A 27,623-nucleotide genomic window follows, 5' to 3' on the forward strand; every position below is an offset into this window, starting at 1 on the left:
AATGTAGGCATGCTTCCAAAGGGGACAGTGAAGCTTCTTAGGTGTAGAAGTGATGAAAAATCTCTCAGACCTCCTTCTTCCTGGGGCTGTCTCGTGAGCCCATTCTGCATCTTAACAGACTCACAGAATAGTGTTCTGTCCCTTTTACGTATAAATATGTTTATTAATTTTCAACCACAACATTGAAGTACATAGTTTCAACAATAAGGACTGATCATCTTTGATAGAACATCTGGAGATCAGTCAAATCAAGCAAATCAATAAATGGTTCGCGGTTGATACCCCTCCTACCAAGGTCCTCCTATTTTTGCCACCCGAACGTTTTCAGCACAACTTCAATCTATCTTGCTCTGACCCTCCTTCATGGGGGTTTATTATTCGGACAGACTAGTAATCTGCGCAACATTTCAGTCCATTCAGCCAAGTTCGCTGATAGTCTATCATCCCTCCTTGCTTCTTTCATATGCTGTTCCTCTGTCACTTCCCAGGCCAACATGTTCTTTTTCCATTGTGCCTCTGTTAGGCCACGTTGCATGCCAAATGTGTTGCTATATACCCCTTAGTCTACACAGTTCAACTTATTTGTTTTGATTTTATAACCCTTCTTATCAGGAGATATTCCTAGTAAGCATTGCTGTATGGATTTCTCAGGGCATGAATCAGTGGAAGTTCCCATACTCTCCACCACATACCCCCAGTATTCTCCAATTTAGGTGCAAGTCTGGGTCATATGTGGAAAACCCCATCGATCTGCACCTATCACAAGCAGACACTTTATCAGAGCATAAATGCAAATTACAGGGGTACGAAAATGTTTTGCGTAGATAGTGCAATTGTATTAACTTAAATCTGGCATTATGGGGTATAGATTCAACTTGCTCATAATATGCCTTTCTCCAATCCACTGCGGTCTCTCAAACACTCGATCTGTGCCGCCCCATCTCAAAGTGGTGCCGCACACAGTTGCATCACCGAGCATCTGTACCCAGCCAGATCTAGGACTCAATTAATTTTATTATACTACGGCGGGCCTCTGAGAAGGTATCCATACTTCTCTGGCTGGATTGGCAACCCTTGAATACCACAAGAACTGTCCCATTGCCAGCCTAAACATTTCATGAAAGATCACAAATTTAGCATGCAAAAACAAGTTATCCGCCACCTGGCATCCACTCTCTGTAGCTAAAGAAAGTAATATCCTTCATTATGTTGAAAAATTGCCTAAGGGATTATAATGGCTTATCTACTGCAACAAAGTTCTTCTCAGCACCAAGCATACTAAATATGTCTCATGGGGTAATGGGGTCACTGTGGAAATCCTTTCTCCGTCAATAGGGTGTAGTTTCCATACTTGCTCGCAGGGAGAAACGTCTCCCAATTGATCTCATCCTCAGACCATTGCACCGCCTGCTTCAGTTGTGTTGCTACATGATACAGGAAAGAGTCAAGCAAGCTCAATTTCACCCTCACCCTTGGAAACTTGAAGGGGTGCTCTGTACCTGCTTAAATAAAACCATGCTGCCATTCCATCTTTATAAGTTGGGCTTCACCAACGTGTATTGCTAGTGTGTTAGTGTAGATTTTGCAAATAGAATGGAGAAAAAAAAATCAGACCCTTCAGCTTTTAAGCGGCTGTAGGTGATCTAGCCTTTTCTGGAGATGCCCCTGTGATCTGTGTATTTTATTATTTTCTCATTGATTCATCCTGCAGTTTTATTTCTGAAGTTCATGATATCTGCCACCTAATGCTTGCTGATCAATCATCGTTGTGAGATTTTGAAAACTTTTTAGTTAAGTCTTGTTATCTGTCGTTCACAAAATCAACTTTTATCCGTTTAGGACACTTCTAATAAAAATAAAAAATAAAAAATTGAAATCACAAGGCTACATGCATAAGATATGTAAATCCTACACCACTTTTTCGGTCATGAGAAAACCTACGCAGGTTTATATAATATTTCCTCAGTCTCTCCAGATCTTCTCCTCATTACTGATAAAGTTATATACGCTTGTTTGTTAGTAGATGGGTATTTCTAAGGCTTCCTGCTTCTCCCAGGCTGGAACATCTTTCTAAACAATCATTTTATGTTTTCCTGGAGGTTTTAGGTAGGAGTTGGTAAGTTCCCGGACATATGGTCAATGGTTGCTATATATTAAGTGTTAACTTGGAGTAGAGAGTGCAATTATGAATATTTGTGTTTAAAAAAAAGTGATTTTTGTGTAGCCCAACAGAATTTAAACTGATGGCAAGGGTCACTTAGGAATATGGCAGAATCTCCAATTTGCTTTGTGATTTTAGAAATTAAGGCCTTTCCACAGATGCTTTGTGCTCTGCTTTTCAATATTGGAACATTGACTAAACCTATCATGTTACTGCTTAGCCTAGTTAGGCTCCATAAATGAGACGTCATGCCAGTTCCATAAAATGAAGTCGTGGTGCTGTTGCATGTTATACAGATGTCACTGGTCACACTTGGTGTTAGTGGGTTACCTAGATTCAATTTCAACTTATGCATATGTATTGTAACCATGTCTCTACATGTTTCCAACAGTATCTAAGAAACTTCATCAATGGAGGACCTCCAGGATATGCTCCCTACTGTGAAGAAAGGCTGAGAAGGACCTTCGCCAATGGAACCAGAACACAGCCCCCAAGCTGGCTCGAATTACAGGTATAATAGGTGACCGTGTAGTTGCATATTGCTACCATAGCAAGAATGTCAGCCTGCAGGGTCTGTTGTATTCAAAAGAAAGAGTGTAAACAATATGGCATATTACTAACATGTATCAAGGGAGAAATCGCAAAAAAGACACATAACTAAGTAAGTAAGAAACTAGATTTCATTTAATATATTAATAAGTCTTGACGTTTAAAAACAATTCATAAAAATACATAGTGTAAGTCAGTTAACTGACTTACACTATGTGCATAAGAGTAAAAAAGTAGCACTTTTTTGTAAAGTTTTGTGGAGATTCATAAAACTGGGCCTAAGTTATCAGCAACAAAAAAAATGCATTTCTATGGAAACACACTTCTAACTAGAAGTACCACTGGGTAATACACACACATGACTATTATGTGGAGTGGCTTTTTGACCTCACCATGAACAATGTCAGAATCTCCATCATGTCTAGATAGGTTCTTTAACAAAAACCTTAGCTCAGTCATTGTTAGGTGTGGCACAGAACAGTCAGGCTTAGTCAAAAGAACAAGTGTAAAGCATGCATAAGTTCCATATAGTAAAAGTAAGAAACACAACACTATACAAATTTGACACTAATTTATAAAAATAGGTTGTATTGTTATCTTTAAATAGACACCCAAACAACAAAAATCTATCAAGGGAAACTGGAGGATATGATTTTTCAAAGGTAAGTAAATCACTAAAGTTCACTTTAAAATGGTTGCAACAAATTGTTTCAAATGGCTTAGTTGTTTCTGAGTCAATGGGCTAGAATGGCTATTAATCTCCACTTGGACGAGCCACAACCGGTTGGGAGCCAGTCAAAGGGACCACTGAGGACAGGGGGACAGTTATTGTTAGTTCCAGGAGTTTCAGGGTCCCTTCTATATTTTTATCCTTTACCACGGACCAGCAGAGAAATGGTCCTGATGCTCTGGATACAGGATGCTGTGTATTCTGAAGATGCTGAAAATATGCAGTAAGTGTTCCTAGGGCCACCGCAGTATCCACGAACATCAGGTGTTGTCTCCATCCTCCTGAATGATCTCCAGCGATGCTTCTGTGGAGTCCAGTGCAGGCCCTGTCACCACTGATCAATTGGTGTCCCAGTTATAGTGGTCTCTGAGGTTCCTTGCAGGTAAATAAATCTTTTTTTGGGGGGATCAGATTCCACTCTGACTGCAGTCATCAGCCCACCGGACTTGAGGACACCTTGTGAGGGTCGGGATTCAGTTTCCCAGAAGTAATGTCCGTGTCAAGCGGGAGTTAGGCTTTCCTGGGCAGCTGAGCTCTCAAGGGGTGCAGGTTTCCTTAGCCTTTGGTGATCCTGAAACTTAACATGTGATTAGCTAACTAATCCTTGTAGTCTCATCTTCTGTCTTTACACAAAACGGATCTCTTTTTCACGTGTTGGCTCTGAAGGCTCTTTGCAGGCCCTCTCGGGCAGCAGATGCAGTCCAGTCCTCTGTGCATAACCTCTTCGCTGGGTCCAAAGAGCATCAGAGCAGTCTCTCCTGTTTTCTTCCGGTCCATTAATTATCTGTGAATTGAGTGACAGGGGTGCCACTTGTATGCCATCTATGTATTTGTGGGAGGGATGACTCACTAGCAAATGGGGCAACAGTTCCCATGGGGCAACCCTTCCCACTTCACATCACTGGGGGTTTGGGCATAAAAGTATCCCAGGGCCTCCTTATCTTCCTGTACCCGAACTGGCTCAGGTCTTCTTCCCTTGTGAGGACCTCTGGGCAGTCCCCTAGCGTGTACTCAGCATAATGAGCCACTCTTGCTGGGAAACCGGTGTGAGAAGTTTGCCTGGCACATGCTGTGCACTATTCTAGTGGGCACCTTGCACCAGTCCAAACGACCCTTATTGATGGTAAGTTAAAGACAACCTTTATAGAAAGCAATCCTAGAGGTAGCTGTGGAGAGCAGCCTTCAGGCTAAGTCTTGAAGGAATGTAAAGCACCTTGTTTTACCAGTCTATAATCTCCACACCAGGTATATATATAAAATATATGTATTTATTCTAAACACATCCCTCTAGTCTCGAGTAGAGCGTTAAAGTTCCAGGATTCAGTGTCATAGTTTCGTCCAGGTGTAATCTAAAGTCCTGTTGCCAGGGGTCCCTTACTTATACTAAGAAAAGGGGGTGGACATACTCTGGGGACCCAGCTATGGGAGGTTCAGGAAAGAGGGGTGGTTACACCCCCCTTCCTTTGTCCATTTTCACGCCAGAGCAGGTGCTGAGTGCTCCTTCAACCGGTTTGAACTGGGCTATGCACATGGACACCAAATATGCCCCCAGCACTGTCTGAAAAGCATTCTCTGAGTGCCCCACCCAGCCCCAATTCACTAATGCCTGTCTGGGAGGTTGTTACACCTCCCTGTGACAGGGAACCTATTGTCCAGGCCTTCCCTGCCGGAGTTCATCCAGCAGCAGGAGGTCAGACCCGTGTTTGTGGCTGCACCATCCGTTTTAATATGCTAGGGTTCTTTTAAACTATTACCGGTTAGACCAGTGTGTACATGTCTCTCTTCTAGAAGTGTCGAATTCTACCCCTGCCGCCAGGAAGAAGGGGGGGGTGGTTTTAGGATTCCAAAGTCGAACACAACATGTTTCCATGCAGCCATTCGAAAGTTAGCATGTCTTTGAAATTGGGCCATCTATGGCGACCAGCTGGTAGTCATCCTGCAGGAGGAGCTTACATCTCCTCCCACCAACAGTTCTTTGTTCCCTATTCCTAGCAGGGTGCAGGGTGCAGCCTGTTGTCTCAGAGGGGGCAACGGCTGTAGACAGTCAAGAAGGGCTCCCAGAGGATATAGCAGCAAAATGGTGCCTTTCTAAAGTCACTTTTGCATTAAAAGTTACTTCAAATATGACTTCAGCAATAAGTTGGGTTTAATGCAACAATGAATTTGGTACCTTGATATATCATGTTCAGTGGACTCATATGGAATTTAGCATGTGAGTTAATAAAACTCCATGTTAGCCAATGCCGCTACCAGTCTTACTACAGTAAAACTCACAATTTAGATAATTTACTGTCAGGACATGTAAAGTGTAATTTTGACATGTCCTTTATAATATCAGGGCACATAAGGCCTAACATATATATATTAAAAAGGTGGGTTTGGACCTCGCAAACAGAGTTATTTTTCCACCTCAAGTTGGCAGGCTGGAAGCTGGTAGGCCAGCTTGCAATGGCTGACCCTGAGCCATACTTTTCTGTCTTCAGAACAGTGGTGGCAAAACATGTGCTGCAGTTCACTGGTGACACTTAGCTTACTTTAAAACTTGCTTACTAGTCCTTAGTACCTGGAGTACCATATACTAAAGTCTTATAGGAAATTAACTATGGCAGTCGGGTATTAGCCAATCGCACATACACGTTTGAGGGGTCAGATATATATATCTGGCCCCTCAAAATATATGCATCTATCCCAATTCCAGTACAAAAGCCTGAGTCTAATTTTCTTATTACAAGCGACTTGTGAAGCATCTTGTCGTCTGTAATAAGAAAGGATGTAGCCACTCAACTGTAATACGTTATTACTATTGACTTCTGATGTCACAATGCCTGCTGCCAGCAGCCAGGGTGAAAGGCAGGTCGCACCGCATAATTACAGATGCACTTTAAACAAGGACGGTGGAAACCTCCTTTGTCTTCTGAAATGTTTTTCTAAAACGAAAAGCTAGCAGCAGAAAGGAGATATTTATGGCAACATGTTTATTTAGTTCTACATTGTATGTCAATTACAGGAAAAATTGAATCTCTCTGTTGTAACACAATCTGAGCCAACTTATTTTTTAATTCAGCTAACATGAAACTGATCCAAATATCTTTTGGCCAAATTAACTGGTCTTAGTATGTGTATTCATTTATCCTTGAACATGGAAAATCAGGACACTCCGGGCCAGATGTAGGTAAATTCAATTTTGCAAGTCCATAATAGCGATTTTGACTGAATCACTATTATGGACTCAAAAAATTGAATGTAGGTAGGAATCGCAAAAATATTTGCGATTCCTTAATATTCCTTCATTGCGAATCGCAAATTGAAATTCGCAATCAAGGAATACCATCCCATTCATTCCTATGGGCCAAGAGGCCCATAGGAATGAATAGGATTTGTGCCCGCAATTTACGAGTACCCAATAGGTACTCGCAAATTGCGGGCGCAATTTCAAGGGTGCAAGGGTTCCAGAGGGACACCCTGTTGCACCCCTGAAATGTGCATGTGTGCACATGTGGCGCACATACATGCCCTAAGGGCATAAATGTGTGCCACATGGCACTTTAAAAAAAGCAAAAAAGTTTTTTTAAGGGGAAATCGCTAATTACCACCAACTTGAAGTTGGTGGTAATTAGCGATTCCTTAAGGCTAAAGTGCACTGTCTTTTGTGCTACTTACATTGCATTTAAGGAATCGCAATTTGCGATTCCTTAAAGGCAACCGCAAAATGGGGAATTGCAATTTTTGCTATTCCTTATTTTGCGAGTAGGTTTAATCTTACCTACATTGCTCAAAGCCAAATTGCGATCGCAAAGGCTTAAATTATGAGAATTTTGGCGTTTGCGATCGCTATTTGGCTTCCTACATCTGGCCCTAAGATTTTAAACTCAGGAAGGACCTGGTGTGAACTTGTAGTACAAGAAATAAAATGCCCTCTGCTTTACATTAAAAGCATATTACAAGATAGAGTTCCATGATCTTGTAAAGAAACTTTGAGTACCATGACCGTATAAAGGGAACTATTCCGTCATCCTTATTCCTCTGTATGGTCATCTCTTCTGTAACTTGCAAAATCTTTATAATACACGGCAGGGGGGAACTATGCACCATATATAATGTACATCTCTATATAGATAATCATCATCAAGAAGCATGTGGAATTAGGAATATTAAATCTATACTTCTCTCCCGTATATATTTACCAACACAATATCGTGGTAGTCCAATATTTTGCTCACAATATTTAGGCAGAACAGTATTAAAACCTTTATATTCCGGTGGAATAGTGATTGTCTTGAATGTTGTAAAGAGCTAATACTATGTTATTTGGTTGGTAAAAGAAACATATGACATCCTCAGATTTCATGGAAGCTAATGCTACATGCTTATAGATTTCAGAGATACCCAATCATAGACACTCAGGTGTAAGATATAAATATGGCAGAAACCAAGATTACAGTCTGGAATCTAATGTGAGTCTTCTGACCTCACGCAGGAGCGTTAGACCTATATCCCACCGCTGATGTTCCCCACAAAAATCATATTATGTATGCATCGAGAAGTTGTTTCCAATGTTGCATGGTGCAGCAAACTGATAATTCTAAAGAAGACAGACTTCTGAAATAAGCTTTAAAGTGAAGCCTTTATTAAAGAGCATGCAATCCACAACATACAGCATCTAGGTCCAGCATCAACTGTCCCAAGAAAATTCCAGACGTTACTTGGCTCTGAAATCCTACTACATTCTATATTCGCATGTCCATAAATCAACACTGCTTGTTAATGCAGAAAGGAGCTTTAAACCATCCAACAACCAAGAGAATACCTTACTGGATACCACAATAATTACTTCTTCGTGCTTTCCACTCATAGATAAAGTTTTTTCCCATCTCAGCATGTTCCATCCTACACTAAATTTGACTCTTCCAGCAGGAAAGGTCTTGCTATGCCTCAAATAAACAACCAAATGCAATGTGAGTAACGCTGTTCGGCATGTAGGTTCTGTTTTCCACCTTTTTTCTTAGATCTTTATTCTCGATTAGATTTGCAGAGTACACATTTTAAAATTGCACTAGTTTAAATGACGGTATCACAAATGGTCTAGTGACACTTAATTGCTGCTACGATATGCAATTGTGCAGGTTATTATTTAGTGTTCATTGCCTAATAACAAAGGCACAGGGCACAATACAGATTTGGAAATACATGTATCGTTATCACTATGATTATACCAATAGACTCATATGTAACATAATATAATAAAAATTTGCAGACATCTGCCTCTGAAAGTGCTATTAAGAAAGTTAAGTTGCATAATGGCATAGGGGTATCTAATACAAAAAGTCTCCAAATATTGTTACTGCTTTGACTATATTTTCAGAGCCACAAGTCAATCTGTCTACTGAATAAATTAATAAGATTTCCATTGATGATTATATTGATGTAAATATTTTTAAACATGCAAACTTTCTTCTTTCCTCTTTCCAGAATACCAGTTCTGAAGATAGCACTGTTTGCTTAAGTATTGCTTATTTAGGAGTCCTCAGAAGGTAATAAATGATAGATCCACCACTCTGAGGATATAAAATGGATTGTTCGATCTGCATACTTCTTGAGGGAAATATAAAATTAGTTTGATGAAGAAACTTCCCTCTATAATGTTTAAAAAAACATTCTGCAATAATTTATATCCAAGAGTTACCCAAACTGAGGGGCTGATTACAATGTCGGTCGGAAAGGCTCCGAACGGCATTCGGAGTCTCCGAATGCGTTTTGGAACCTATGCTTCTGACAAAATTGGCAAACATTCCGACCGAGCGATTTACAATAACAGGAAACTGTTCGGGCTGTCTGAATCAGTTCTGATCGGCATTTGGAGACCCTGAGTCATCGGAGCTGATATGTACAGCTCTATGAACCGAGCGATTACGATGTCAGATTCTGACAGCCGTTCCGAATCGGCCTGCACGACACGAAAAGGCTGTCGGAATCTGAATTTGGAGGCTCATAGCAGGCCCCCTCTTCACCCATAGGCCTCTGGTTAGGGCCCGTGGGGGTACCCAAGGGTCACCTCTTTCCATCCATGCACAGTGTGGCAGGCACCATGGGGTGCGCGTCACAGGGTGCACGGTTTTTCCAATCTACCCATTTTTTAAATGGGAGCCTGTGTTGTCGGTCTGAACAAAGGCTTCCATTGATGTCAATGTGAGTCCGACCTAACGGTGTTCGGAAGCATTGTAATCGGTCAGTTGGACTCGCAGAACCTGATTCGTTCGGGAACGATTCCGAAACCGATTCGAGCGGAAAAGTTTCCGACCATCATCGTAATTGGGCCCTGAGGTGAAGTAGGAAGTGTAAAACCCAACATTACACTAAACGACATGCTTCAAAAAATAGAACGATCACTAGATTGCAGATAGGATGAAATAATCCCATAACACTATTTTACAAGGTTTGTTAATCAGTGGTAAGGCTTTATGATTTTTTCACACAAATATTGGGGCTTGTCCTTAACTTCTAGACTGACGTGACCATTTTTTCAACAGAATATATGAGTGCTGGCAAAACCCAAAACTTTTTAGTGGAGTGGGCTGTGTGTGTGAACTATCAAAAAGTCAATCATATAACAACAGTGAGCCAGGTAACATCTAAGAGATAAATGATGTTGTTTTATTTCCACCTCTGTTGTTGGTGTAATGGCCTGCATGTCCGTATACAAACAGTATAAAGGCTCTAAATAAGACAACAGGAAAACACCAGGGAGATTGGAGGAAATTGCCGTAATCATCCTATATTGGAACATGTTGGCAATTCTCAAAGTGTATAATGAAACAACCTCCCCTCATATGAGTAGAAAACCATTAAAAAAGCATACTTTCAAATGAAGACAATGAAGTAGGAAACACTTGTGATTGATTCTTACAAAACTATGTTTGTTTATTACCTTTTACTTTATTGTATTTTTGTGCTGATGTAAGTGCACCTTTGAAACTGAGGTTGCATTAATAAAGAATACTAATGCATAACCCTGATGAAATGGAGCAGGTTCAAACACATTACCTTTGATTATGTTGCAGGCTACAAAATCCAAGAAGCCGATCATGCTGCCTGTTACATTCATGGATGGAACGACGAAGACGCTTCTCACAGATTCAGCAACAACAGCTAAAGAGCTCTGTAACTCACTGGCAGACAAGATCAGCCTGTTGGACCGGTTCGGGTTCTCGCTTTACATAGCACTTTTTGATAAGGTAAGCCATGCTTATGTGGTAGTTCAATAGTTCTCTTTAAGCGGTCAAATGTAGATTGGTATGCAGGTATTGAATGAGAGCGGTGGGCTAAAGTAGCCATTTGTGATCTGACATTCCACAAAGTGATTCACAGATTCAGCATTAGTGGGATCATGAAGTGCAATGAACACCAACAATAGTTGTAAAACCCACCAGTGCAGTAGATCTTCCTATATCATACGTTTATGGTTAGAGGGAGGAAAGGTAACATTATGGGGTGGGGCTGTCAAATTAACCATGAAGACAGACACATGTTTATGTTTCTGGGTTTTCACAAGCCTTTTGCAGTCTGATATCTTCACTGGAAACACACATACAATTACTCCTAATAAAAGCAGACATAAGTGACTCTATAGAGTTGAAAAGGCAAAACAACACTCTGATATTTCATGGGGTAGAGACAAGAGTGTTTGCTACTTTAGAAGAAAAATGTCCCCAGCAAAATGGGTACATAATCATTTCCACTAGATTTGGTGAGATATTTGTATGAGTAAAGTAATAGTGCTCCTGAACCTTTATGACTGTTGTAGATTTCTAGGGCTACTCATAGGGTTCTTTGTGAATCCCCAAAAATGTATCCAAGCTAAGGAGAAAACCTACAAGCATAGACTTCTGACTTTTACCTGTAGGGCTTTGTGGTGCAAGCTAAAACTTCCCATATTAATTCTGGATTGGCTTCTGATGTACACCATCCCTAACCAACAGTTTGCCAGCAAAGAGTCTGTTATCACATTATATCATGAGAGCTAAACTGAAGTTATCTATCACTACAACAAAACTTGACTTTTGCTTGTTGTGAAATAGCCTTTCAAAGACAATTGGAATTTGATTGCATTTCTATCTAAGATAGCAACACTGCTAGGAGATGGGGAAAATGAGGGCAGAGCACACACACCAAAGTGTAAAAAAAGCATTGATAAATAATAGGTTTCGCCTATCTGATTAATATTAGGTTATTTTTTGTTGTAAGTTTTAGGTCAGTGAGCAGTTGTGCAATATAAGTTACTGAAACTCTGTGAAAGTGTTATGACTTATTTGTTAATAAAGGCAATATATTGTGCAGTAACTGGTGGTAATATAAAGCGGTGATATTAGGTGAAGGGTGAAGGATTTAACTCAAATTAAATGTAGCCCACAACATTCTCCAAATAAAAATGTGGGCAATATGTTTTAGTACGGGAGTGATTTAGTGGGTGGAAGGGGCATCTTAGAAAGTAGAACCAGGGCGAGAAAGAGAATTAGAAAAGAGCATCGGGAGAGCGCTTTGGGGTTACCTGTAATAGAGGGTCAGATCTTGCTGCAGGTCAAGATGGAGATGTGTGTTCAGGGCTGTTTGTGGGTGCTGGTAAAAAGGCAATGGCTGCATACCAGAGTTGAACTCCATGGCAGGAACTGTGCAGGGGCCCTTTCCTTGAATGGCAGCAGGTCCTACAGGCATAGTTTATGTTCATTGGCGGAGCTGAGCATGCCTGCTAGCTCTTGGATAATCGAGGGTGCTGTGGGTGGTGGTATTGATATGGCAGGCTTTACTTTCAGGGCCTTTTCTGTGCATTGTGGGGTGCAGTTTCTGCTCTGGTCCCATTACTAGGGTGAAGGGAGGGGTGCGGGGGTGGTATCTGCAGGATCGGGGTTTCCTAGATACCAATGCAGCTAGTGGTGCAGGGTTTGAGCTTGGTGATACATAGCCTTCTGTACTTTAGAGTGCTTGCAGAAAGGTGGGGGGGGTTGCGACCGAGGGCAGACTTTGCAGAATGAAGTGTATTTTTACAAGTCTCTTTACCCATCCGGGTCTTTGTGGTGGCTTTACCAGTATGATCCTGTTTCGTTTTATGGGCCGCATTAGCAGATCAGCCCTTCTCTTTACAGGGTGAATATTGTGTATGGCGAGTGCTCGGGTTTCAGTGGGAGGTGCAAACCCGTAGCGATTCAAATTGTGAAGATGATTGCACCTCTTTGAGACTGCATTAGAGAGTCTTTGAGCAGAGGTGAAACCCTATGCTGAGTTCTCCGTGCTCTAATTTATGCTTATATCCATCCGCTTACAGCAGAGCCTTGCAAAAAAGCAAAGCCAAGTCACAATATATTCAGTCACTTAAAGTAACTTTCAAGTCGGCAGAGCAAAAAATTGTGGAAAAGTTGCTAACAGTTTGCATTTACCCCTTTTATTCTTACTGAAATTCTTGCCCGAAAGAAAGGAAGTGGGTGGCGTTGATGACACCTGTGATTTCGGAGATACATTCAGTGCTGGCACTGAGGTGGTCCCACAGAGATTTGAGTTGCACACTCACAATGTGGTCCCACTGAGTTTTGAGGTGCACTCTCACAATGCACAGAGGTCGAGTGTGGTTCTGATACAGTTTGTGGGTTTTGGGATGCTCGCTCATGATGTACAGATGGGGGTGTTGCACTGACAGTGCACAGATGTAGACGGACTCCATGTACAGTTTCCATGTTTTTTACAGATGTGTGCATGGAGCAAGCACTCCCCTCACTGCCCCTGGGTCCCTTTGTGGTGCAACCTTTTTCAGCGTTGTGCTTTAGATGATTTCTCCAGGTGCCCCTTCTGATGTGCACAAACTCACTGCCTTTAAATTGGGTGGTAGCAGATCTGGTTGCTTGTAGAGCTCGGAGATTGCATACTGCGGCGTTGGGTGCTAGGTAGAAGTAAGTTATGGTTGACCTCTCAGAATAGAGTCCAACTGAAGTGTTGTGAATTCTCTTTGCTTCCAAGGCCTTCCGTGTGGGGATACTGGGGATGGGCTTATGGCTAAAAGCGGGGCCTGGAGAACAATGTGTTCCAAGCCTTGTGAACGAAATTAAATTTACAGCACAGAGTGAAACAGAAACAAGAGAAACAAATAAAAGACACTGTGTTGGACAATGAACAACAAAGTTTGAATAACCAATTAATTCCCCTAATAAAAATGTCAGGCCTTGAAAAACAAGTACAGCACAAGCGCTGTGCAGGTAAAACCTAAAAAATACAAATTCCACAAAAGCGAATGAAAACAGTGCTTGGGCCATGGGACACTGATAAGAAAAACACATGAGAGGAACAACATCAAATAGTATGCTACATCCAATAGAAACGGAGGGAAAATAAGTGGCAAACACACCAACTAATGAAATAAAGGACGGGATATAATCTCCTTTTAAGATTTATATTAAATACAATAGAGAACCTTGTACTTCCCAGGTTGTGTCACAGAACATCAAGGACAAAAATATTGTGTGGTCAAAATATTGAGGGCCAAAAAATCAAGAAGGGATGTATGACGTTACAACGCATGCTTTTACCACGCATGCCTTTACAACGCGGTTTTTACAACGCATAGTGCTTTGGGGCGCTAGATAGTGAATAGTTTAATTTACTATTCCAACTCCAGTCCCCGTGGATAGTATGGAAGGTGTTGGATAGTAAATTAAACCTATTCCCTATCCTAGAGCGCCCCCCAGCGCAATGCATTGTAATGGTTTGCGTTGTAAAAGTTGCGTCGTAAAGGCACTGCGTGGTAAAAGTTGCGTTGTAAAGGATGTTTCCCATCAAGAAGGTAAGCGTATAAAGTTAAGTATATATGTACTATTCTTATCTCCGCATATGTGTAAAGGAACAAAGATATGGAGTTAAGTATAGTAAACCTTTGCTTACCTACATAATTTTACCTTCATAATTTTTTGGTCCTCAATATTTTGCCCATGATATTTTGGACCCACGATTTTCTGTAGACTATATCCTGGTAGAATACCATTTCTTTTTTGTAAAATTTTTATTTATAGTTTGCAAAGGTGAAAGTAGAAAAAGAGAGGAATAGTAGAAAAAAGAACAAGAGAAGGGAGAAAGAGAGAAAAGGAACAGGCGACATTCTGCCACATAACCCCACACAGGGGGTGTTAAAGAGCATGATTGCAAAAAAAAAGATAAAAGGAAATCAGCGGTTGGCGCAAAGTCCCCAGCTGAAGAAGAATAATCCAATCATGATCTTAATCATAGCGTCCTCTCGCGAAGGCATATCAAGTCGCAACAAGAGAAAAACAACAACCCCAACTACCACCCCGCCTCCCCCCTTTCCCCCCCATCCCCCACCCCCCACCCAGTGGTGGCGACCAGCACTCATGCAAAACAGCAACATACACATCAGTGATTAAATTTGAAAGAGATGAAGTGCCCGTAGTGCTGAAGGGCAGACTGCCGAAGGCAAATCATGTGACAAAAATCTCACCAAGGGGCCCCAGTTGAACATGAAGTTTTTAAAATTCCCCAGGAAAATATCTGAGAGTCGCTCCATACTCAGTAGAAGCCATAGCTGTGCATGCCATAAGGAAATGGCAGGAGCAGTCGGGCTTTTCCAAGCGGCAGCCAAAGTCAGCTTGGCCGCCCCCAAGCATAGCCACATAATGCTCTTATCAGCCCTAGTCTGGTGTTCAAGCAGCGAGTCTCTGAGGCCCAACAAGACAAAGTCCATTGAATCCGGGAGTGGGTAACCCAGCACATCTTTAATGTGGGAGAGAATCTCGGACCAAAATGGCCGGATGGTGGGGCAGTCCCACCAGATGTGGCTGAAGTCACCCAACATCCCGCAGCTCCGCCAGCACCTATCTGAGGTAGTCGGGAATATTCGGTGCAATTTGGACGGATACAAATACCAGTCGAACAGAAGCTTCATATGGGCCTCCCTGAGATCGGCAGAGTGGTTATGTGCCGTCACATCCCGCCACAAGCTCATCCATTCGCTATCGGAAATGTCCCTCCCAAGAGTACTCTCCCAGTGATCCATATACCGAGGCCGGGGGGACATCGCGGTGTCTAATAGCCTCCCATACAGAAAAGAAATCGCCCCCTTCATGGTGGATGTGCGAAGGATAAAGGTTTCAAATTTCGTCAAAGGTCTGGTAGCTGCATCCACCACTCCAGGCGACGTCGCCCAGTGCAGGAGCTGAAGGTGACGAAAGCGCTCTGTCGGCAGAACCCCATAATCCCTCATACAATTATGGAAAGTAAGGGGCGCGGCACCATGGAACAGGTGGGTGAGGGCTCTACAGCCACCCTCCCTCCAGACCTCAAAGGGCCCCTCCGCCAACGCCGGAGGGAAGGCCGGGTTGAAATGGATCGGGGTGAACGGGGACGGAAATGTGGTCCACCGATCATTGCTACTGACCGTGTCCCAGACCTTTAACACCGTGCTGGTAGGGGTGCTAATGTACGCGTTTCTGGGCCGGTCCACCTTAGGTTTCCAAGCCAGGTCCCAGATGGAACGTCCCGCAACGCTTCGATCCATATGGAGCCAGTGCTTCTCCGAGAGCTGTTGGGACCATTCCACCAGAACTCTCAATTGGGCAGCCTTGTAATACAAGTGCATGTCCGGGAACCCCACCCCCCCCTCCAGCCGCGGACGTTGGAGAACCGCATACGGAAGTCGCGCCCGACCGCCTTGCCAGACGTATTTCAACATCAAGGTCTTAAGCCGACGGAAATAATCCACTCCTATCGGGATGGGCAAGGCTTGGAAGAGGTACAGGAGTTTAGGCAGGAGGACCATTTTAAGCGCATGAATCCTACCCAACCACGAGATATATTTTGGTTTCCATCGCTCTAATTCCGCACGAATCAACGCCAGCATCGGAGGGAAATTAGCCTGGAAGAAGGCGCCTATGGCAGAGGTCAGCCGTACGCCCAGGTATAACAGGGAGGAAGCTGACCACGAGAGTGGAGTAAGCGACCGGATCTGGTGCACCTCACCAGGCGGTAGGGTTAAATTCAAGATGTATGACTTATCAAAGTTAACTTTGAAGCCCGCCACCGCTTCATACTCAGATAGCACTGTATGGACATGGGGTAACGACAATGCCGGGTCTCGAATGGACAACAATACGTCATCAGCGAAGAGTGAAATCTTATGTTGCTCACCCGTGAAGGGGAGACCCAAGATCCGCTCGTTCTCCCGAATCGCCAGCGCCAACGGTTCTATGCTAAGCGCAAAGAGAAGGGGCGAAAGCGGACAGCCCTGGCGTGTCCCTCGGGAGTGGCGGAAACTCCCGGACCTGTGACCGTTAACCAACACCCGAGAGGTCGGACTGTTGTAATTGGCCTCAAGCATTCTTATGAATCGGGGCGAGAACCTGAAGGCCACCAACGTGCGGTGTAAAAACCCCCAATCAACACGATCAAAGGTTTTTTCCGCGTCAAGCCCTACCAACACTGCCGGTATGTGAAACTGCTCCGCCTTTTCAATCAAATGGATGACGCGCCGCAAATTGTCGTGAGGTTGTCGACCTTTAATGAATCCGGACTGATCTGGGTGGATCAGAGCCGGCATCAGGTCTTGCAGTCTGCCCGCAAGAATGGAGGAGTATAATTTAGCGTCCAGGTTAAGTCGCGCTATCGGACGGTAAAAGGCGCAGTAGGTAGGATCCTTCCCCGGTTTGGGGATAATAGTAATCATGGCCTCGGCCATGGTGTCCGATGTCCTACCCTCAGAGGCCATCGCGTTGAAAAGGGAAACTAGGTAGTCGCAGATGTCGGATGCATATGTTTTGTAAAACAGGGCCGTGTAACCGTCAGGACCGGGGGCCTTATGTAGTTTCAGAGCCTTAATAGCGTCCAGCACCTCCTCCCTAGAGATGGGGGAAGACAACAAATCGTTCCATTCCCTGGAGACCCGTGGGAGAGGCAGACCACCCAAGAACGCAGACTGGGCTTCTGGATCTAGAGCGTCGCTCGAGTAGAGATCCTCGTAGAAGCGACCAAAGATGGCCGCCTTGTCCACATCTTTATGTTGAATAGAACCCGTACGGTCCCGTATACCCCCGATGTAATCCCTCTCGCGCTTATCTCGAAGCTGCCGGGCAAGGTGGCGCCCAACCTTATTGCCCTGGGAGTAGGACACACGTCTAAGACGTAGGAGGGTGAACTCCGCCCTGTTGTTGTAATGGGCCTTTAATTTCCCTCGCACTGCCGTAAGGGGGCAAAGGGTCACCCTGGAGGGGTTCAACTTGTGCGCCTGCTCCAGGGTCGCAAGCTCCGATTCCAGGGCTTCCCTCTCCTTCCGCAGAAGTTTGTTAAGATTCGCGTTAAGGGCGAGGCACGTACCCCGTAAGGAGGCCTTGCACGCATCCCACGTGGTATACACCGACGTGTCAGAAGGCGGGTTAAGAGTAAAAAAGTCTCCGATAGCCTTCCACAGCTCCTTACATGACACCTCGTCCCGCACCAGTGCAGCCGGGAAGTACCACTTCCGCCAGTCGTCCCCCCCTAGAGACCAATGCAACCCAAGGACTACTAAACTATGGTCCGACAATGAGAGCGGGAAGATATCAGCCATTCGAATATCCCCCCTGAGAGCCTGGCTAACAAAAATGTGATCTATGCGGGAGTACGAGCGATGGACGTGAGAAAAGAAAGTATAATCCTTGGCCTGAGTGTGGACGAAGCGCCAGCTATCCACCAGTCCCAATTCGCCTACTTGACGTTGCGTTTCCTCCGAGAAGACACCAGTATCTGCCCTGCGTGTCCCCGAACTATCTAAATCCCTATCCCACACCATGTTGAAGTCCCCAAGCAGTATCAAGTGCCCGTCTACAAAGTCCCCCATCTTGTCCATCAAACATTGCAAAAAAACATTCTGGCCCGCATTCGGAGCATACACCACAACAAAGGTACATAAGCGGCCATATAACGTCCCTTTCACCATTAACCAACGGCCTTCTTTATCACCGCTCACCCCCAGGGGTTGAAAGTGGAGAGAAGCCCGAAAGAGGAGGGCCACCCCTTTATGCTTCGTGGGCGCAGACGCCCTGTAGATAAGGGGGAAATGTCTATGGCGGAGTCTCAGTTCATCTCTCCTGGCCAGGTGGGTCTCCTGAAGGGCAACCACATCCAGGTGGTTGTCTGAAAGATACTTCCAGAGTGTCTGCCGTTTCTGCGGGGAATTGAGGCCTTTCACGTTCCAGGTGCCTATACTAACGGGCATAATGAGGACCTGAGACTCCATTCTATGCGTTTGCTAAGGCACCCGGAGTCCAACCCCCGACCCCCGCCATTCACCAAACCACACTCACACTGAGGATAATTATACAGAGACAGCCAGAATAAAGCCCCAAGCACCTTCCGGCCATGGGGGACCACACCCACCCCTCCCCAGCTCCCCAGAGAGGCCTCCCTCCTGCAAATCACAAGAAATGGAGAGGTAACATCGTAGTGCAAAATAAGAAGTGCAGAGAAGAACACCATTAGCGTCAACAACAGCACACAGACACCATCCTCGGTCGCCACCACACCCCCCCTCCCCACCAACCCCAACCCCAACAACCCCACCATAGTAACTACCTCCTTCCCACCCCCCTCCAGCAAACCAAGAAACAAGAAGACAGAGCACAAGGCCCTAAACCTGAACCAAGCACTCAGCAGTTCCAATGGGCCACGGGTCACAAGGTCCACATCAGACTGGAATCGGGGTGGGGGCACCAGTTCGGGGGCCCCCGGGGCCATGGCCCGGGGTGTCTTCTCCAAAAGTACCATAGTACCCCGGGACTGTAGGGACAGAGACTCTCCGGTGCCCGACCATCAAGGAAGTCAAGGGTCACACCGCTCCAGAACTCTGCTGAGTATCTGCAAGCGTGGCCGAGGCCACCGACGCCACCGCAGATCCTCTCTCCTGTAAGCTAGCAGTGTGGTCCGGACGCCCCCGGTCCGGGGAAGAGCCAACTCGATGCCACGAGGGAGATCGGCGCCGTCGCCTCGATGGGGAGGGATGCGCCGCCTGGGAGGAAGGAACGTCCTCCAGCCCCAGAAGCTCTTTCGCGGCCTGCAGGGAGCGGATTTGCGCCAGTCTGTTCTGCCATCGGAATATTATTCCTGCATTCGGTGCCTGAGGCTTGAGCCGGGCAGTTACATTTCTTTTTACTCCTTGTTGAAACTGTTTTTAAACTTTTGTATCTTTATTGCACTACCCCCTGTGTCCTCTCCCCCCCTGCACCCAGCGCGCGGATTTAGCGCGACGCTGATTGTCTTTTCCGATTTTGGGTCAAGACATTTTTTAAAATTGTTAAAATAATCCTGACCTTATCTTTACTCACCACACCCAGCGCTACCTTCCTCTGAGGGTCCGGCCGATCTTGGGGCTGTTTGACCTGGGGTTAGGGCAGAGCTAATGCGGCAGCCATCTTGGGCAGGGCTTCCTCCCTTGGGGCGAGAGGAAAGACTATAAAAATAGTAAAAGGACTCCAGGCGCAAGATTCCTGCATTCGGTGCCTGAGGCTTGAGCCGGGCAGTTACATTTCTTTTTACTCCTTGTTGAAACTGTTTTTAAACTTTTGTATCTTGATTGCACTACCCCCTGTGTCCTCTCCCCCCCTGCACCCAGTGCGCGGATTTAGCGCGACGCTGATTGTCTTTTCCGATTTTGGGTCAAGACATTTTTTAAAATTGTTAAAATAATCCTGACCTTATCTTTACTCACCACACCCAGCGCTATCTTCCTCTGAGGGTCCGGCCGATCTTGGGGCTGTTTGACCTGGGGTTAGGGCCGAGCTATTGCGGCAGCCATCTTGGGCAGGGCTTCCTCCCTTGGGGCGAGAGGAAAGACTATAAAAATAAACGGCTATGACTCCGCGCAGCGGACGCGTTCAGCGGACGCGCCGTCATCGCGCCAGAGTCAAGCCTGAGTCCTGCCCGTCTGCGCCCGTCCGTGCCAGGACGGGACCAGGGGCCATTCCTTTTGCCCCTGGCTACATAACATACTCCCGCTCTGACTTATTATCTTTACAGACCTCCTCCTGCACCTTGGCTCCAATTTTTAATTGCCAAGATGCTCCTTTAAAATGTCGTGCCTGTGCCCTCACTCTCGATGCCATCCCTTCGGTCACAGACTCCCTGGCCTCTTCCTTCTGGACCACCACCCAGGCCACGCATTCGACCCCCTCTAATATGCCTACATCTATTCCTTCTATGAATTTCATCAGCATAAACTGCCGATCTCTGGCAAAACATAAAAGAGATATTTTTGATCTTCTCGAATCGGCAAGTCCTGCCGCCATGTTTCTAACGGAAACATGGCTTAGCAATAGCTCTGGCCCTGACATTGCTATGGCTCTCCCTAAGAACTACACCTATTTGGGGAGAAATCGTGTGCTCAAGGAGGGAGGAGGCATAGCGATAATTTTTAAAAGAGAGTTTTCTTGTAAATGGGAGGACTTAGATTTCCCAAACTGCGAGGCTGGCCTCTTTAAACTTTCTCTTACCCCGCATTATACTTTGACTGGGACCCTGATTTACCATCCCCCGGGCTCGGCCAATACATGGGCTTCTTCCTTTCCCGAGCTTATTGCCCCTCTCATTTTACAATCAACTAACTTTTTAGTAGTGGGTGACTTAAACATTCATTTTAATCTCAGATCTTGTCCCATTAGTATGCGTTTACTTCAGGACTTAGCTGCCCTGGATCTTCACCTACACAATTCCGGCCCCACCCATAAAGCCGGTAATTTATTGGATCCCATTATCTCAAACCTCAACTGTATTACTTACCACTCTTCCTCTCCTGTCACTTGGTCTGATCACTTTATTGTAAACTTCTCAATTAGGATACCAGCTCACAATAATTCCTCTAGCTCTCACCCTTACAAAGCCAGTAGGAACTGGAAACGTTTGGATATAGACAAACTAAATTCCTGCCTCGACAACTCTAAACCAACGTCTCCTATTATCTCTACCAAGGAGGTACCTGTGGTCAATTCCTGGCTAAATACAGCCCTAGATTTGTGTCTTCCCACTCAGAGGAATAAGTCACAGTTCCATCACCCACCAGCTCCCTGGTTTAACGACTCATTGCGTCAGGAAAAATCCCGTTGCAAGAAATTGGAGCGCATATGGCGTTCGGACTATTGCACACTTAAGAAATCAAACTACAAGGCTGCCCTTCGGGCATACCACTCTGCCTGTGACACTGCCAGAGCCAATCATGCGAACAGCATCATACTCAAGGCCCAAAATAGACCTAAGGCTTTGTTTAAATTAGTAAAAGACCTTTCTGGCATGTCCTCTGCACCAAAAGATCCTTCTCTGGATTCTTCCCAATGCAATGTTCTGGCTGAATTCTTTTTGGACAAAATTGATAAGATCTATGCCATCTTTGACGCCACTCCCAATGCTCCTACTATCCCTGAGCCCTTACTTCCCACCCCCTGCTTCATTGCTGCTGCTGATGGTATTCATACTACTTCACCAATTCACTCTTGGGAACCGATATCTCTCCCGCTCCTCCAGAAATATTTACAGGAAATAAAATCGGGCTCCCCCCTTGACCCTCTGCCCCCTCAAATAATGGGCACCTTGGACCCAAACCTGCTTCAGATCATTTTAGATATGCTGAATGCCTCATTGGAGGAGGCTACAGTCCCCAGTGAATGGAAACACGCGATGGTGGTTCCATTGCTAAAGAAGGCCAATGCGGATTCTAATAACCCTTCTAACTTTCGTCCTATCTCTCTCCTCTCCTGTTATTTTAAAATTCTTGAAAAACATGTGAATTCTCTTCTCACCTCTTATGTCGAATCTTCCCACCTCCTTCACTGCTCTCAGTCCGGGTTCAGGGCTGGCTTCTCCACGGAGACTACGCTTCTTGGTGTGTCTGAGACCATCAGGCGACAGGTGGACAATGGGGAGACTGTGGCACTCATTTTGCTTGATTTGAGTGCCGCATTTGACACCGTCTCCCATTCCATCCTATTGTCCACCTTGCAATCCGTGGGGATTGATGGTACAGCCCTGGCTTGGATTGCTAGTTTTCTCTCTAATCGCACTTTTCAGGTCTTTTCCTCTACTTCTGTTTCTTCTATCTACTCTTCCCCTCACGGTGTTCCCCAAGGGTCGATTCTTAGTCCCCTCTTTTTTAATCTCTATGTGAGAACGCTTGCTTTCTTGGCAGAGCAGGCGGGTCTCACAATATATTCTTATGCTGATGACACTCAAATCGTCTACTCACTCTCCACCAAGAATCATTCGCCTACGTCTTCCTTGCAGTCTGGTTTGGAACAGATCGCCAACTGGATGCAGAGACATAAATTAAAGCTCAATGGGGACAAAACGGAGCTGCTCCTATTCGGTCCCAACACATCTCTGTGGGGCCCGCAACATTGGCCTCTGCAGATGGGCCCGGTACCTACCCCCTCAGATTCAGCCCGTAATCTCGGGGTTCTGCTTGACAACCAGTTGTCATTGAAGCAACATGTAGTAAAGGTCTCTGCCACCTGCACCACCATCGTCAGGTGGCTTAGAAAAATCACATGGATGCTTCCAGTGGATACCCTGAGAACCGTGGTCCAAGCCCTTGTCATCTCACGGATGGACTACGGCAACGTACTACTGCTTGGCGCCTGTAAGGAGGTATTAAAGAAACTTCAGGTGGTTCAAAATATGGCTGTGCGCCTGATTTGTAACTTACCTGCTAGGTCCTCGGCCACTACCCATCTGCACAAATTGCATTGGCTACGAATTGAGAGCCGTATCAAGTTCAAAGCCCTCTGCATTATGCACCGTATTAAAATGGACAAAGCCCCGAAATACCTATCTTCCTTGGTCCAGCATTATGCCCCATCCCGCACTTTAAGATCTTCTACCCAAAACAAGTTTCAAATCCCACGTGTCAAGCGAGCCAAAATAGGTGGACGCTCGTTCGCCTTTTTGGCTCCTTCTTTATGGAACTCCATGCCCCAATTTCTGCGCTCGGAATTATGCTATATGACATTCCGCAAAGGTATTATGACCTGGCTTTTTAACATGTAACTGCCATGCCTATGGCCTTCTTCACTGGTTCATCCTCCGTTTGCTCTAGCGCCGGGAAACCTCCGGGTAGCTGTGCGCTCAACAAATGCAATTATAATAATAATAATAATAATAATTATACGGAAGGGGTGCCCCCAGGAATACGAGATGTAATCTCCCGCAAGAAAGCAGTCACTGGGCGGAAGTCTCTCCTCTTCTGGAGCGTGGACGCCGCCAAGTCCTGATATAGTTGTGGCTGATGGCCTCTAACCTGTAAGGAGGTGATGGCTCTAGCCTTCTGGAGGATACGCTCCTTCGTCTGAAAGTCATGCACACACACGAGGATGTCCGGGGGGGGCCACCCCCTCGCCTAGGCAGGCCAACTCTGTGCACCCTATCTATTTTGATTTCCTGCACGTCCTCCTCATCCAATACCTGCAGGAATAGGGCCTGGACATACTCTCGCAAGTCTCCAGCCTCACCGTCCCAAGGAACCGCCCTGATGCGAATATTGTTTCTCCTGGAGCGATTCTCCAAGTCCTCCACATGGGCCTGCAGGTCCAAATTCTGCTCCGTAAGGCGAATGATATCCTGTTGTAGTTGGTGCACATCATTCGCCACACTTAAGTCGTGATCTTCCAGGGTCGCTACTCGTTCACCAATGCCGTCTACATCCCTCCGGACCTCCCGCAGATCCGACGCTAGCTGGGCGCGAAGCTCGGAGATATCCTCCTTGATAGAGGCGAACAGCTCCGTCATGAAGGCCTTGGTGGCGGGCGCCTCCTCGTCCGATTGCCTAGACGAGCCACTAGCCCCTGGGGAAGATGGCGGCTGCGATGATTTAGATGCTCCGTCCTTTACCGTCCTCCCTTTGCGCGGCAAATTAGACATCACGGAGGCTCGGCCGTGCCGCTATCGCACCCCCACCGGGGATGAAGAGTGCTCAGGAATAGCTGCGTCACGGGCGGCTGCCGCCTGAGCAAGATGGCGGGAGCTTCCCGCCAGAGTCCAAAAGTCAATGCAGGGATAGTGTCGTCCGGCAATAAGGCCCGGGTTCTCCGCCTCCATCAACCGGGTCACCAAGGCAGCCACATGCCCCCGCCACACCTCAACTCAGTCCACCCCCACCGGAAAGAGGACAGCGCGGGTCAGCCAGTTAGCCTGCAGGGTAGAATAGGCCTCTAGTTCCGCTCATACGCCAGACCTGGGTCCTCCGCGCAAGGCCAATGCCTTCCACCCGTAGTCGTTGCCCGCCCCGGGCTCCACCTTAGAGCGTTAGGTCGCTCGCAGGGACGAGGAGGACACTCCGTCTCATCAGTGGACGCAGACAACCGTCTCTGCATTGTCCAGTAACAGCCGTGCCCAGGCCGTACAGCCTCGCCGAGGATCCGAGGCACACCCTCCACGTGGCCAGTCGTCCGTTGAGGTCTTCGGTCCGTTACAGCAGAGCGCCCAGGATCATCCCAGTGTCTCGATAGTGCGGAGCAACACTGGCGGCGATAAGGGGGCAGAAGTGAACCGCTGCTCCGTGATGCCACGCCCAACCGGCGCCGGCTCCACTGCACTCACAGGCCGCCCTCCCCCTCACGCAAGGCCGGTGCGTAACAGGCCGGGTGACGAACCGTCCGCAGCGGCGCTGCACGGCCACTTAGAGCCTCGCCGGGGACACCGGACCTCTCCGCTCGATGCCGGTGGTCTCCGCGAGCGTCTCGGAGTCGATTGGCACCCCGAAGGCGATGCTATACAATGCTCAGCAGGTCGGGCGCCGGAGCGACTCGAAAGCACGTCTTACTCCGACGCCATCTTGGCCACACCAGCAGAATACCATTTCTTAACCACTCTTTCCCATCAATCTGCTATCCATTTTTTATAAACATGTTTTCTGCCTTCCTCCATGTCTTATCCCACTCCCACCTTCCTTTTTCTTTTTGTTCTGTACTACACAAGTTTTCAGTATTATCTCAGGTGCTCTGGCAAAGAGGAGCCAGCTTTCTTGATTTTCCATTCTTCATCACTACCTCCAACCACAGTGTTAAGTTTATAATGACGATAAGGAGTGGGCCTGGTATTTTCCCAAAATGTTCTGATAACTGACATTTGAGGTAGACAATTACCCCTTTTGCAGTGACTACATACAAAATGAAGTTTCCTCACCGTGGCCATATATACGAACGTTGTATTCACTACAAGTGGTCACAATTTGTGCACAACTTTTGGCAAATACAATGGTATTTTGCAAATCGACCTTTGTACTAATGGGTCAGGTCGCAAAAAAACAAAATTGTAGTGGATCACAATTTGACCTACTTCATTATTATTAATAAGGTTGGGTGCAAATTGCAACCCACTATGATTTGCTGCCATCAAAGGGATGGACATCTGCTGAGGTCAGCAGTCAACTATGTCTGTGATTGCTTTAAGAAAAAGCAATCTTATTTTCTTTAAATGCCCTTTTTCATTAAAGGAAAACAGGATGTGTTAAAAATAAAAAAATTAAATGTTTTGCAGCCTTTTCTTAAAACTAAGCAGGGGTCTTTGGGATCACTGTCTATCAACATTCACAAAGAGGAAGGGGGCCCCTTCCAAAGGGACCCCTTCCCATCTTGCAATGGGTTACCACTACCTTGTTGTATTTGTTAAATTATCAATGTATTGTGAATGGATTTCAGTCACTAAAGATTACTACACTCCTCTCATACCTGGACTGTGCTGCTGTTTGCAAAGGCTCTCTGTCAACGGCTCGCGGAACCCGCTCCACGGGTCCCGCTTCGGATTTCTCCCTCTGCTTGGCGCTTCGGTGGGGGTCTGAGAGGCTGCAGGGCTGCGAGTGGAACCCGGGACTCACACTCCCAAGAGTCCCGGTGTAAGCGGCCGTTTCACCTGGCCCCACTCTCCCTGACCGCCCCGCCCCACCTCCACCAATAGAAAAGAAGGAAGGACCCTGTGCTGCGTGGGACACTCCTCTCATACCTGGACTGTGCTGCTGTTTGTAAAGGCTCTCTGTCAACGGCTCGCGGAACTCGCTCCGCGGGTCCCGCTTCGGATTTCTCCCTCTGCTTGGCGCTTCGGTGGGGGTCTGAGAGGCTGCAGGGCTGCGAGTGGAACCCGGGACTCACACTCCCAAGAGTCCCGGTGTAAGCGGCCGTATCACCTGGCCCCGCTCTCCCTGACCGCCCCGCCCCACCTCCACCAATAGAAAAGAGGGAAGGACCCTGTGCTGCGTGGGACACTCCTCTCATACCTGGACTGTGCTGCTGTTTGTAAAGGCTCTCTGTCAACGGCTCGCGGAACCCGCTCCGCGGGTCCCGCTTCGGATTTCTCCCTCTGCTTGGCGCTTCGGTGGGGTCTGAGAGGCTGCAGGGCTGCGAGTGGAACCCGGGACTCACACTCCCAAGAGTCCCGGTGTAAGCGGCCGTATCACCTGGCCCCGCTCTCCCTGACCGCCCCGCCCCACCTCCACCAATAGAAAAGAGGGAAGGGCCCTGTGCTGCGTGGGACACTCCTCTCATACCTGGACTGTGCTGCTGTTTGTAAAGGCTCTCTGTCAACGGCTCGCGGAACCCGCTCCGCGGGTCCCGCTTCGGATTTCTCCCTCTGCTTGGCGCTTCGGTGGGGGTCTGAGAGGCTGCAGGGCTGCGAGTGGAACCCGGGACTCACACTCCCAAGAGTCCCGGTGTAAGCGGCCGTATCACCTGGCCCCGCTCTCCCTGACCGCCCCGCCCCACCTCCACCAATAGAAAAGAGGGAAGGACCCTGTGCTGCGTGGGACACTCCTCTCATACCTGGACTGTGCTGCTGTTTGTAAAGGCTCTCTGGCAACGGCTCGCGGAACCCGCTCCGCGGGTCCCGCTTCGGATTTCTCCCCCTGCTTGGCGCTTCGGTGGGGGTCTGAGAGGCTGCAGGGCTGCGAGTGGAACCGGGACTCACACTCCCAAGAGTCCCGGTGTAAGCGGCCGTATCACCTGGCCCCGCTCTCCCTGACCACCCCGCCCCACCTTCACCAAACCCCGCCCATTGACCTTGGATCTACAAATACGGACACCAAACGCTGCGCGGGAGCGCGCGCGGGAGCGACCGGGGCGAAGACCGGGCAAAGAGCGGGCCGTTTGAGGCCGTTCGAGGACTGAGCGGACTGGACTGGCCCATCCTCTTTCG

General features: G+C 46.8%; 1 protein-coding gene across 1 annotated transcript in view; it reads left to right on the top strand.

Annotated features, from left to right (window-relative positions):
• MYO7A (myosin VIIA) overlaps positions 1 to 27,623 on the top strand; it is a 778,803-nt gene that overhangs the window by 572,878 nt on the left and 178,302 nt on the right. Inside the window, exons 30-31 of the mRNA XM_086933887.1 lie at positions 2,553 to 2,672; positions 10,499 to 10,672. Coding sequence (XP_086790013.1) covers positions 2,553 to 2,672; positions 10,499 to 10,672 — 294 coding nt within the window. The remainder of the gene's footprint in view (positions 1 to 2,552; positions 2,673 to 10,498; positions 10,673 to 27,623) is intronic.

Source organism: Lissotriton vulgaris, chromosome 8, assembly GCF_964263255.1.
Source record: "Lissotriton vulgaris chromosome 8, aLisVul1.2, whole genome shotgun sequence".
NCBI lineage: Eukaryota > Metazoa > Chordata > Amphibia > Caudata > Salamandridae > Lissotriton > Lissotriton vulgaris.